This window comes from Caloenas nicobarica, chromosome 8, assembly GCF_036013445.1.
Source record: "Caloenas nicobarica isolate bCalNic1 chromosome 8, bCalNic1.hap1, whole genome shotgun sequence".
Lineage (NCBI taxonomy): Eukaryota > Metazoa > Chordata > Aves > Columbiformes > Columbidae > Caloenas > Caloenas nicobarica.
In genome coordinates this window covers 13,414,548-13,427,435 of record NC_088252.1, presented here as the reverse complement: position 1 = coordinate 13,427,435, position 12,888 = coordinate 13,414,548, and the positions used below count along the sequence as shown (strand labels likewise).

Genomic DNA, 12,888 nt, shown 5'->3' with positions numbered 1-12,888 from the left:
ATGTCTTGTAGCAAAGCAGGAATAGGAAAGAACCATCCAGTCTGCTTTGCTTCAGTTTGCTTTAGCAGAAGTTGAGGAGACTGAAAAATATAACTTACATTCTATTAATTTGAAATTCTGCAGCTGAGATATCTGTGTTTAAACATTGTGGATGTGTAGAGGTGTGTGATGATTTTTCTTGTGTGGACAAGTACATCCACAATAAGTGTCTGTTATGTGTGTTATCTCATATTCTGTTGACCAAAACAGGAAGCAGGTCTTTGCATGGTATTTACTTAAATATAAGCAAAAATTAGATCTGTGATCTGGTAGCCAGTAGATAACTTGACTTTTATCAGACCTTGAAGTATTTGCTTCAATATAATACTTGAAGTATTTACAGCAGAAGTGCAATAGCATTCATTGTGTTTTGAAACCTAAAATTCCAGTAATTGTGATGGTTATTCTGAATCCAAGGTTTGCTTTTCAAAAGCTCTCTCCCTGTATGGAATCTCCTGACAACAACTGCTACTTCGTTTGCCATTTCTTCCTCTTAAAATCGTGGAACAAACAGAGCTTGCAAATAAGCCCCAAATTACTAAAATATACAATTAAAATATCTAGTATTTTAGTTTGATTTTCATGTTATTTGCTGTTTCCTACTATTTTGATGCCTTCATGACAGTTCTGTCTTTTATCATACTAATGTTTGTATAGGTTTATGTGGAGATTATGGCTGTTCTGAAACACGATGACCAGTCTACTAGGAGACCTGAAGACAGTGCATCTGATCTCAGTCAGCTGAGCATGCAGACTGTGTTCTCCATGCTTGATCATCTCACTCAGTGGGCTAGACATAAGTTTCAAATGCTTATTGCCGAGAAAAACACTGGCAAGTCTAGCAAAGGCAGAGGTGATCTAAAAAGTGAGTGATGCTTATTTTATTTCAAGTGACATTTACATTCTTCAAATAAGTATTTAGATTTGTCACTTCACATTATGACCATTTAAGAATGCATTATTACTGTAATATATTAGTCCACTTTATGATTTCTTACTATCATATTGTGATTTCGACCCCCCCCAAATCCACTGTTTTGAATGCCTATTGTAAGAAATACAGATTCAAAATTTAAAAAATGAAATGCTAATTTCTTGCTAGTTTTCTACAGGTTCAGTTTAACGTATTTTGTGCTGTCTTGCAAGATGTAGCAAGTTCACCAGGAGTGTTTTAAGTAAATTATTGTTGACAGAAGAGAAAAATATGTTCTTAAAATAATCAGATTATCTCACTAAGTTGTGAAATGAATTAACTGAATTTTGATGCATAAGGTAATTCTTATAAATGAAACTTCAATGGACAAACTTTTTTTTTTAATATAGCATCAAGTGAGGACCATGAAGAGTATCAAAATGTGACACGTTTTCTAGACCTCATACCTCAGGATACGCTGGCTGTGGCTTCCTTTCGCTCCAAGGCTTACACAAGGGCTGTGATGCACTTTGAATCATTCATCACAGAGAAGAAACAAAATATTCAGGAGCATCTTGGATTTCTTCAGGTTCTAAGTTCTTTTTGGGTTTTATTTGTTTTATTTTAAAATGAAAATAGGCATAGATGAGTAAAGCTTTGTCAAATTCTTCTTTGAGATGGGAAGAAAAAAGATGTAGTCAGGCTGTTGCCGTTGGATACAAGTGTTTTAGTTTTTCAGCAGTGTTTAGTACTTGCCCTTGATTGGTATGCTTCTTACATGAAAAGGAAGGAGTGGCTTTCTAGTGTATGATACAAGATTGTAAAATCCCAAAAATAGTTAAATGTGGTTTTGTTGGAAGTATAGCATTTATCGCTTTTAGTTAACTCTGCCTTTTGTCAGAGAAAACATAGCCAACTCTAATAACAAAAAAAACCCAAAGAGCCAAAACATACTTGAAGAAAAGCTAAGTGGTTTATTCTAAAGCAGAGAAAGAGCTAATGCTGATAGTGTTGAAAACGATTTAAATAATTTCCAAGTAGTATTTTAACCTGTGGGATGAACCTGTTTGTGGTTCCTTATGGTTTATATTCCTCAGTGATGTTTCAAATTTGAAAAAAATAGGATATTGCTTTTCCACCTTAAGTAATCTGCAGCTTCATATTATACAACTTTATCATGTAATAAGAGGATATTTATTTTGCCCTTTATACAGATTGTTTCCAGTTGCTTGATGTGTTATTCTTTCTTATTCTTTCTATAGTATGAGATCATGAGTATAATGGTACGCTAAGCAAAAGTAGGGCTCAGCTTTGGAGGCAGCCCAGCAAAACTGACATTTTCCATGCAAGCTTAATGCCAGAAGTCCTACTGAGTAGCTTGTTCTCCATTTTCAAGATGTATGATTCTGAGCATGTTATATATCAAATATCTTCTTGTTGTCTGGAAGTTCTTTTTAATGTCCAGTTCCAATTCTGTTTGAATATAGAAATTGTATGCTGCTATGCATGAGCCAGATGGAGTAGCTGGGGTGAGTGCAATTCGGAAAGCAGAACCATCTCTCAAAGAACAGATTCTTGAACATGAAAGTATTGGCTTGTTAAGAGATGCGACAGCCTGTTACGATAGGGCTATCCAACTGGAACCTGACCAGGTAAATACAAGACAAATTCCTTACATATTTTTAAAAATATATATAAGAATTTTTAAAAATCTTCTCAGTGAACACAAGACTAAGCCAAAAATACTTCCTCAGAATATTTAAGTAAAATGGAAACATAAGAGTTTACTGTGGCAGTTTCTGAATAATTATTGCTACTGGAAGTGTCTTATGAACTGAAACAAATCTCTTACTGGGTTTATACTGTAATTTGTAGGCTTGGGTTAGTAGTTGGATGCTTATGTCCAGGTTTTTGTGAGGACAGCTTAGCAAGTACAGTTCAGCCGTTGCTTGGGAAGGCCTGGAATTGGATTGCTTAAGTGTCAACCAGTACTGATACATGCCATGAGGACTATTAAAACAAGTTACCACAGCTTTATTCAAAATCATTCAGACTTACTATTTTCGATTATTGACTTCCAGGGAAAGTGTTCATAATATAAGAGCAATTGGAAAATGATTAAAGAAAACATAGTTATTTGTCTTCCATTCCCATATCCCTTTCTTTATTTGGAACAAATAAGGCACTGCAAAACTGAGCAGTACTGGAAAACTATCATGCTTTTCATATGCCAAAGTGAATATCCAGAGATGTGGTGATACATGCAAAAAGAAAGTTGAAGATATGTATTACCCTTTCTGTATTTGAAATAGTTTTCCAGTGGAAATTGGTAAAAAGTTTCCCAGGCTAGGATATCCCTGTGGTTTTTCTTTCACTTCTCTACGAAGCAGAGGTTATCTAGCACAGCTGATAACAGGTATGGTAAATAGAGAGTTTTGATGGCCCTACTTCATTCCCAGAGTATGGAAAATATTTTTACGAAGAGTGAAATTGCTTTGGGTGTGGGGGTTATTTCCTTCCTGTGACTTTTTCCTTGTTGCTGTTCATTTCTTTAAATCAAATTTTTATTCACAGCTCCAATATGGATATTAATAAATTAACATCAAATCACATTGTGGTGAGGCACATTTCAAAAATGGCCTATGGTGATTTAAGTTATTTGGTAATCATAGATTTATTTCTTTTTAATTTTGAATGTTCATTTCACTTATGGTGCAATTGTTCATGCCTTTTCATATTGTAATAGGCATGCAAATCTCCTCCTTCAGACTGCCATGAATTTCATTGATGTATGGATTTTTTTTTTCATTGTTTTGTTTTCCTTGTTTCTAGATTATTCATTATCATGGTGTAGTGAAGTCCATGTTAGGCCTTGGTCAGTTATCTACTGTAATTACTCAGGTCAATGGAGTGCTTGCGAACAGGTACTATAACCATCTAATACAATGTTTATTTGAGTGATTTGAAGCTCTTGTGTTGCACCTGTGTCTCAGATGCCATTTTTGTGCATTATCAAGCATTTGAGGCTTATCAAGCATTTGAGGCTTATCAAGCATATCCAGTAAGCATGTGAAGCTAGAAAACTTTAAGTGCTTTGTCTATAAATTAATTTCAAGACCTGCCAAAATGTCAGTGCTCTTGTCTGCACTGTTTACAGTGTTGATCCGTGCTTTAATTTATTAAATAGAATATTTCATTGTCTTGCATGTTACTTGTTCCATAGGTATTCTGTAGCCTAGTAGCATAAATGGAATGGAAGATGATAACTTTTAAAATGTGCCATAGAAGTTAAATACACTGCTTGGAAATTTAATTTGTGGAACCATGTTGTACAGCTATTATTTTTTTCAATGCCTATTGGTTTTTTTACTGAATTTTATTAGAATCAAGCTTACCGTGCTTCTTTTCAAGTAAGAGAAGTTTCATATAAAGGATGTTTGCTAATATAACGCAGAACTGACATACTAGGGGGTGGGGGAAGGGAAAAAAATTGACTGCAGCACAAGCTTTTATTGCCTTCATTTTCTTTTACTAGGTCTGAATGGATTTCTGAATTGAACACTTACAGAGTGGAAGCAGCCTGGAAACTGTCACGATGGGATTTACTGGAAAATTATTTGGCTTCAGGTAAGTTATCATGATACCAAAATATGAATACTTCCTTGCATTTCTGAACAAGTGTATGTTTTAGTCTAATCATCTTGAATCAAGGGGCAGCTATTGTAATTTTTTTAGTCTTGTAAATGTATTTGATTATAAACTATTTAGTCTTTGAGTAGAAATTTCAGGTGAATGTAAGGCGAAGTTTCTTCTGGAGTTGTTTGGGAGGTGGATTTTGGGGTGGAATTAGACAGTATTTCTATAATTCTATTAATTAGTTCTGAGAGAAACTTTTTTCTCCCAGTAGTATGTTAAGACACATTAGCATGTTCAGATTAAGCTGCTTAAAGGAACAGAGTTTGAAAGTCTTTTTTTTTTTTTTCTCCCCGAAGATGTGAAGTCCACTACTTGGAGTGTCAGACTAGGACATTTATTATTATCAGCCAAGAAGAAAAATGAAGCAGCTTTTTATGAAACACTCAAGGTTGTTCGAGCAGAACAGATTGTACCCCTTTCAGCAGCGAGCTTTGAAAGAGGATCCTATCAGCGAGGATACGAACACATTATCAGGTTTCTGATTTTCATGTCGCTATTTTGAAATCCAAAAATCACATAATCAAGTATGCAGCAGTATTAATTTTCAGTTTCCACAGTAAATGGTACTGATCTGCATTTTCTGTCGCCTTTTTTTTTTTTATTTGTATTTTTTTATATACTTACTCAACTGGAAACTTTCGGGTTTTTTGGAATTTATATTTATCCCCCATGAAAAATGTTAATAATAAAACTGTTGGATATAGTGTTTCAAAATCAGCAAGTTTATGTAAACATCAGGCAATAAAAATCAATAATTGTGTGCTTGAAGTAGTACATATAGGCCAGTAAGTCCATTAACTTAAGAGCATTGCTTTTAGTTTGTACAGTGGCCTAAAAGCATTCCCTTCTTATATCAACAAAAAGCAGTAAAAATTGAAACCCCATGCCATTCAGTAGTTTCACTTTTTTTAATAAAATTTGCAGCTGGCTGTAGTAGACTAAGAAGTGAGTAGCCTTATTTTAGTGAAAGGGCCTTAATACTTCTGCACTGTAAATGCATCGTGATGGCAAGATAGTGCCTGAAACTAGCCAGTTGAAGTATATATTTCTTAATTACTTCCTCATTCTATTTTGCGTTGGTAATTTTTTCAGTGTTTTAAGTGGAGCTTGAGTATTGAGACAGAAGTGTTTCCAAATAGTTAGATTTAGCCATTGATCTGGGCTATTCAGAAGCCTTTGGGCAGTCAGTGTTTCTCTGTCAGATATACCCACTACACTTAGATTCTGTCAATAAGAACTTAGGTGGTTACAAGCTCTCAGCTTTGCAGCTTTACAGTGACAGCTAATAATAGTCATAGTTTTAAATAAATGGACTAACTTTACAATAAAGAAGGTGTTTAAGTAACAGTATATTGCCTTTAAAATGTTATTTGTTGATAATATTAGACATTTTAAGAATTATTGCTAAAAGAAAGGATAGAAAAAGTATTACTGAAGATTGACTTCCTCTCCAAGTGATCTTCATTGTCTGTGTTCAGCAGCTTGGCAAAGGGATCGTGAGAAAATGACTAATCAGTTTACAAATTCCTTGATTTTGTGTGCTTGATTTTGCTGCATTTTTGCTTTTAAAAGAAGTCATGCTATTTGGAATTACTTACATATCCAGCTTTTAGAAAGAAAATGGCAAAAGCTACGTAAAACTTGTATGTATCTCAAACAGCAACTAATTTTCAACAATATTTGCCTTGATTTTGCCAACACAGGTTGCATATGCTGTGCGAGTTGGAACATAGTATTGGACCAATGTTTCAGCAACCAGCTGGTGATCACGGAAGAGATTCTCTGAATTGGTGTGCTCGTATTGAAATGACCCAGAACTCTTATAGAGCCAAAGAACCCATTTTAGCACTGAGAAGGGCTTTGCTTAGTCTCAGTAAAAGGTGAGAACATGATTATTTCTTGTCTGTCTGTGTTGTATTCTCATTGCTATCCTGGTTTTCCATATGCCTGTTAGAAGAGAGAAGACAAAACTCTATGGAAATTTATCTTGTGGACAAAAGCAGTCCTCTCCAATATTATGTACCTTCCAAATAGAAGGTAGAACCGATGTCTGTAGGAAAAGTAAGGGGAAAAATGGGGAAAGAGTATTTGTTTCTAGCAAATTGAAAAAAGGTGAACAGATCTATTATGAATAATTTTAAGTGATCACTACATAGTATGTAGCTTATTGAGGAAATGGTATTGTATCTCTGCAGCCAGGATTACAGTGAGCTGCTTGGTCAATGTTGGCTCCAGAGCGCCAGAGTTGCAAGAAAAGCTGGTCATCACCAGACTGCCTATAATGCTCTTCTGAATGCCGGGGAATCTGCGCTCTCAGAACTTTATGTAGAAAGAGCAAAGTGGCTCTGGTCTAAGGTAAAGGAAATAAAAATAAAACTTTCTTACATGCAAGAAAATAATTGTTAGTTTTCTTCAAGAAAAAAAGGCACTTAATCAGTGTATGGAGAACAAAATATGTCAGCTGAAACTATTAAGACGTTCTGATTGTGGTGGAGCCACAGGAAGTTTTCACCTCCAACTGCTAGTCAGACCTTTTCTGTATCCATTCACTTTTCTGGCAGGTGTGTATAAAGCTGGTGGATTACCTGTCTCTGTCAAAGCAGCACAGGCAAATTTAAATTATCTTAATAGTAGACCTTCCCTTAATTTGTATTCTTTTAACTGATAGAGGTAGGCTGCAAATATGGAAGCAATTATTGCGGCAAACCTAAAGGGACAACAATGCTGAGATAACAAGGGAATATAAGAAGGATTTGAAGTCAGTAATATTCAGTGACCACAGCCAGAATGGTCTAGAACACGCCCAGGGACAAAGCTTTGCCTTAATAATAACTGTAAGGTGGAAGTTTTACATCTCTCTTATTTGAAGTATATAAAATGTTTTCCACTTTCCCTTAGGGTGAGGTTCATCAAGCACTCATTGTTCTCCAGAAGGGGGTTGATTTATGTTTCCCTGAAAATAAAGCACCGTGCAATACCAGCAATCAGCTCATCCATGGCCGGGCAATGCTGCTAGTGGGCAGATTTATGGAAGAAACTGCTAACTTTGAAAGCAATGCAGTTATGAAAAAGTATAAGGTAATTTGATTTAGTGGTGTTAACAATACAGTAGTTTTTAATAATAATAGTAATAATAATAATAATATATCCCTTAAGTAAGCTATTCTTATGCTACGGATGATGTCAACCAAGGATAACATCAATGGGATTAAACGTTGTATCAATGCGTAGGAGGGAAGTAGTTCTTCTTGTAAAGATGTAACTGTCTGAATGAGCTTTAATATAACACATCGATACAGAGAAGTCTACAGGTCCCAATGGTGGGAGCTAAGAATACCTAATATAGCTCTTCTAAAGTAAAAAAAGAAAAAAAATTACAGGAGCATGGCTTTTTTCTTATGCACGCACAAATTAGAATTCCTCACTAAAATGTGGGCTACTCTAAATAGTGAGATAACTTGGTGACACATTGTGCTGGTCTGCAGTGTTACTTCTCTCTCTGGTAGTGACTTCTATCTATGCTTTAAATATGCTGCCAGTCACTGAAGAACTAGGAAAAGAGGCAACTGGTATGTTTTTCTTCAACAATACAGCATTACACTGCTTCATCTTGTTATGCCTCTGAAATACTGTTTTGGCATTGATTAATATTGCCTCCTAACGTAGACACAGATCTCTGTGCTTCCTTAAAAGCAGTATGTCTCCTATCCAAGTTTTGGCATTTGATACAGTTAATACTGTCTTACTAATTAAAATACTTCTGTAACAGTCATTTATGGATGTAATGGATCTGATGGATGTATCAAATCAAGGAAGGTTGAAATAGCGGAAACTCATGGAATTTTGATGGATTATATTAAAATGCTAACACTTAGAATTCTCTACTTTCTAAATATTGGCACTGGAAACAAGCCAGTGTTATTAGAGAATAGATATGCCACTTGCTAAGTTATTTCTTTTCTAATATATGTCACACCATTTTTTGTTATTCTTTTAAACATCATGCTTTTAGAAGGAAAAGAGAGATGTGAAAACCGTCCTGCTGTTTCACTTTTCAAAAACCTGAGAGAAACTCAGTATTGAGTTACCAGGATTAGGAACTTGATTATAATGTTTTTAATTAAACTAAAATTTTTCCTAGTTGAGGTATCCCATATCATCTTCTCTTAAATTATCTTGCTGTGTCCAAATCCAAAAGGTATTTTAAGAGCAGACTTCTGATTTGTACAGGCATTTATCTTGGCACAAAATTAAAATTTTGGAGTTACAAAGTTGCTTCTTGAGATTTTTTTTTTTTTCTTTTACCATCCTTTCTTGTTGATTTTTTTGCAGGATGTTACAGTTTTCTTGCCAGAATGGGAAGATGGACATTTTTATCTTGCTAAATACTACGATAAACTAATGCCGATGGTAACTGACAACAAGATGGAAAAACAAGGAGATCTGATTAGATACATAGTTCACCATTTTGGGAGGTTAGACACGAGGGGAACTTTCCTTAGTTTCTGTAGAAGGATGGCTATTATACTGAAAAAAAAAATATAAGAATATATTGTCTTTCAACATTTCAGACTGACTCAAATTATATGCAGTATTGTAAAACAAAATACTGGATGCTTCCTTTTGTTTTCATACCTAGTTACTTTTACTTCTGCCTAAGCAAGTGTTGTCTGTGTCTTGTGTAAGATAGTTAATGATTTCATCTGCAGTTGTGATTAATGAAAACAAAACCTCTGTATGTTAGTAAGCTTTTAGTTTTTGCAGATGTATTAAAATGCTGAACATAAATTTCTGAAGTCCAGAATGTGAAACAATTGAGGAGGTAAACTTTGTAATGCTTCTAATACAAATCATTAACATGCTGTGATTTAAACATGTAATCACAGGTCTCTCCAGTATGGAAACCAATTCATCTATCAGTCAATGCCAAGAATGCTGTCTTTGTGGCTGGACTTCGGAGCAAAAGCATATGAATGTGATAAAGGTGGAACATTTTTTCCCAGTACATACTTCCCATGTCATACTTCATGGCCCTTTCAGTTATATATTCAAAAGTATATTTACAGTTCTTTGTTTAGACTTAAGATCACATGGAGACAAGAAAGTACTATTAGTCTTTTAAATTACAGGATGTTAATATGCAGGAGAGTATTATTTTAATTAAACCCTCTAGAACTTTTTTAAAAAACATATAATGAGATAGCATTGATCCTCAGGTAACTTAAGTCGATAAAGAGATTTGAGGAAGATCCTTGCATGCTACCTGTCACCTCTTCTAAGTTGCCTCATGAGTAATGAGTAGTGGTTTTGTATACGCTTGCTACAGTAAAGCGTTAGGCTTTGGGGCTTTTTTCCAATTCATCTTGGTTCCAGTTGTTGAAGGAATTTTACTGACATTTAAATGGGGGGAAGAAAGAATCCTGTGGGCAGCATTGGGGTGTGTGAAGCTACTACCATAGATGTGGTTTGGGTGGGAGATTTTTGTACAAGTGAAAATCGCAAATATTGCTTGCAGGTCTAGAGTGAAGCAGAGAGTTGTGGCTCCTTGATCTTGACCTGGTTCTGTATGCTTAGGTCAACCAAATTTGGCTGCAGGCACGTCAGATGCTGCTTCCTCCGTTTTTGATATGCTACTCATGCTGGGTCCTCAGATGCAGGGATGGAGATAGGAGCAGACATACTAATTTCATCCTTTGTAAAGACTTTTTTTGCATCCTCTCCACTAAACATTGGAATCCTTTTACCAGGGAAATATATAGAATGTTTTTGTTTTATGCTATTGCATCACTTTAGAGCAGGGGTGTCAAACTCATTTTCACCAGGGGCCACATCAGCCTTGTGGTTGCCTTCAAAGGGCTGCATGTAATTTTAGGACTGTATAAATGTAGGAGGAACAATAAATGTTTAATTTTAAGAGCATAGTGAGAGCTTTTCCACTATTGTCTGTTCCTGTTGTCTATGTTTGTTTATTGCCCGTTATTCCATTTAGTTAACATGCAGTGACTTAATATGTATACTATTATGTTAAAAAGAACCTTACAGTAGAAGCCTTTCCTTATCCTTGAGTTTTTTGGCTTATGAAAATTACCAACAAAAATGTTTTTGTAGGCTTGATTGAAATGACTTTTCATTTGCAATGGGAAAAAAAGGAACATAATCTTGTCATCTTGTGTTTTTCAGCAAGTCGTTCAGAACGTGTTCAAATGAAAAATGACTTAGCTAAAATAAATAAGGTGATTACGGAGCACACAAATCACCTGGCACCTTACCAGTTTCTGACAGCTTTTTCTCAGTTAATCTCCCGAATCTGCCATTCTCATGATGAAGTCTTCGCAGTTCTGATGGTGATTGTCGCTAAAGTGTTTTTAGCTTATCCACAGCAAGCAATGTGGATGATGACTGCTGTGTCCAAGGTACCTTATCACGTATAGCTACATCTTTATTAGATTTGTAAAACTGTTTTCATCAGAGATAAATGTGAACATAAGCTATTTTACTTTAAGGTGATAAGAAGGAATTGAGAGTTTCATTTGCTATGATACGGTACTGTGGAACAGGTTATCAATGCCATCACTGCAAAATATTTTATTGCAGTCTAAAGTTCAGATTTTACAGTTTAAATGTACCAAATTGGAATGCTAACACATATCCTGACTTGTATGATGTATTAGGAAAGGAAGTTTTGTATAACAAATAGCTGATGAATTAGGTAGTGGTGGAAAACAGATTTTGTTTGGTTTAGTAATTGTAATAGTACTTCCAGTTTTATAATCAGAGAATCAGCTCTGTGCCTTGATTAAAATGAGAGGGATAATACCACTTTGTCCTAATACTTACCTGGTAGTAAGGTCATTCCAAAGCAAACTGGAAAGCATGGTGCATGCTATTTCTTTAAGGCTGGTGAAATAACATTCAGGATACACTGGCATATTCTTGAATATTGGCATTTATGTTATGGGACTCCCAAGAAAGATTTCAGAAAGTAACCTCCCACACACATACGAACACCCCAACCGTACCACTTTAGTACTTGTTCAGGTACCAGATTTCAGTTGGAGAACATGCTTGTCCAGATATTATATATGACAAGCAATAAGTAGAGAAAACAATATAGCCATTACTGTGTTTGTTGCATTTTTTTCTTAAGATTCTTGAATTGATTAGACTTGTTTAATAAATTTTAACTTTCCTTTTGTTTTTTTCAGTCCTCTTACCCTATGCGTGTCAATAGATGTAAGGAAATTCTGAACAAAGCTATTCACATGGAGGAATCTCTAGGAAAATTTATTGGAGATGCAACACGCCTTACAGATAAGCTGTTGGAACTATGCAACAAACCGGTACTTACAAGAATAAACAAATTAATGCACCTAATAGGATTATTCAAAAATGTTATACGAAAGCTGCTTCTGGTAGCTTTTATTAGCCAATTCATTACGTTACTGCAATTTAAAAGAAACTACATTAGCTCATAAATTATTTTTTTTCTTAACAAAAATAATCCAAAAAAGTAGAAAATATCTCTAAATTGAGCACATTGCAAAATATTTCAGTACATAGTGGTACTCTTCACAGTGTACGGGCTTTCCATTGGTTTGTGCTTTCATGTGTGGTTCTTGCGCAGTAACTTTCACAGAGTTTTATTATAAGAACAGGCTGGTTGTGTTTCATGAACAAATTAACTTTATAATAAAGGTAAAATGAAACAAATTATTTCATTATTCTGTATTTACATTCAGAGTGAAAAATACATGTGCCATAAAGGCCAGATGTATTTACTTGTGGCCACTCCCATTTAATTTGAAATATAAATTGCCATTTTTCTTATTACTATAAGCATTTATGATTCTGTTATATTTATTAGTTAATGTGAAATAGCAGTAATATTGCTAACTTTTGAACAATTTTTTTTTTCAAGGTTGATGGAAACAACTTAACATTAAGCATGAATATTCATTTCAAAACACTTAAGAGATTAGTGGAAGAGCAAACTTTTAGTGAAATTCTCATTCCCTTACAATCTGTAATGATACCAACTCTTCCTTCAGTTCCGGGAACACACACCAACCATGACCCTTTCCCTGGATGCTGGGCCTACATTGCAGGCTTTGACGATACGGTGAGCCTCTAGTTGTCACCTCATTTTAAAGTTCATGTCAACAGATGTAGCTGCAAATGTGTCTTGATTCCCTAGGAATGGAGTGAGTAGGAAACTTCATAATTACTTTCATGGAAACTGA

General features: G+C 35.0%; 1 protein-coding gene across 1 annotated transcript in view; it reads left to right on the top strand.

Annotated features, from left to right (window-relative positions):
• ATR (ATR serine/threonine kinase) overlaps positions 1–12,888 on the top strand; it is a 42,546-nt gene that overhangs the window by 23,606 nt on the left and 6,052 nt on the right. Inside the window, exons 27-40 of the mRNA XM_065640224.1 lie at positions 697–904; positions 1,363–1,541; positions 2,440–2,604; positions 3,785–3,876; positions 4,488–4,579; positions 4,945–5,122; positions 6,352–6,528; positions 6,844–7,003; positions 7,547–7,726; positions 8,981–9,123; positions 9,535–9,632; positions 10,829–11,061; positions 11,854–11,988; positions 12,567–12,767. Of these exons, the coding sequence (XP_065496296.1) occupies positions 697–904; positions 1,363–1,541; positions 2,440–2,604; positions 3,785–3,876; positions 4,488–4,579; positions 4,945–5,122; positions 6,352–6,528; positions 6,844–7,003; positions 7,547–7,726; positions 8,981–9,123; positions 9,535–9,632; positions 10,829–11,061; positions 11,854–11,988; positions 12,567–12,767 (2,241 nt within the window). The remainder of the gene's footprint in view (positions 1–696; positions 905–1,362; positions 1,542–2,439; positions 2,605–3,784; positions 3,877–4,487; positions 4,580–4,944; positions 5,123–6,351; positions 6,529–6,843; positions 7,004–7,546; positions 7,727–8,980; positions 9,124–9,534; positions 9,633–10,828; positions 11,062–11,853; positions 11,989–12,566; positions 12,768–12,888) is intronic.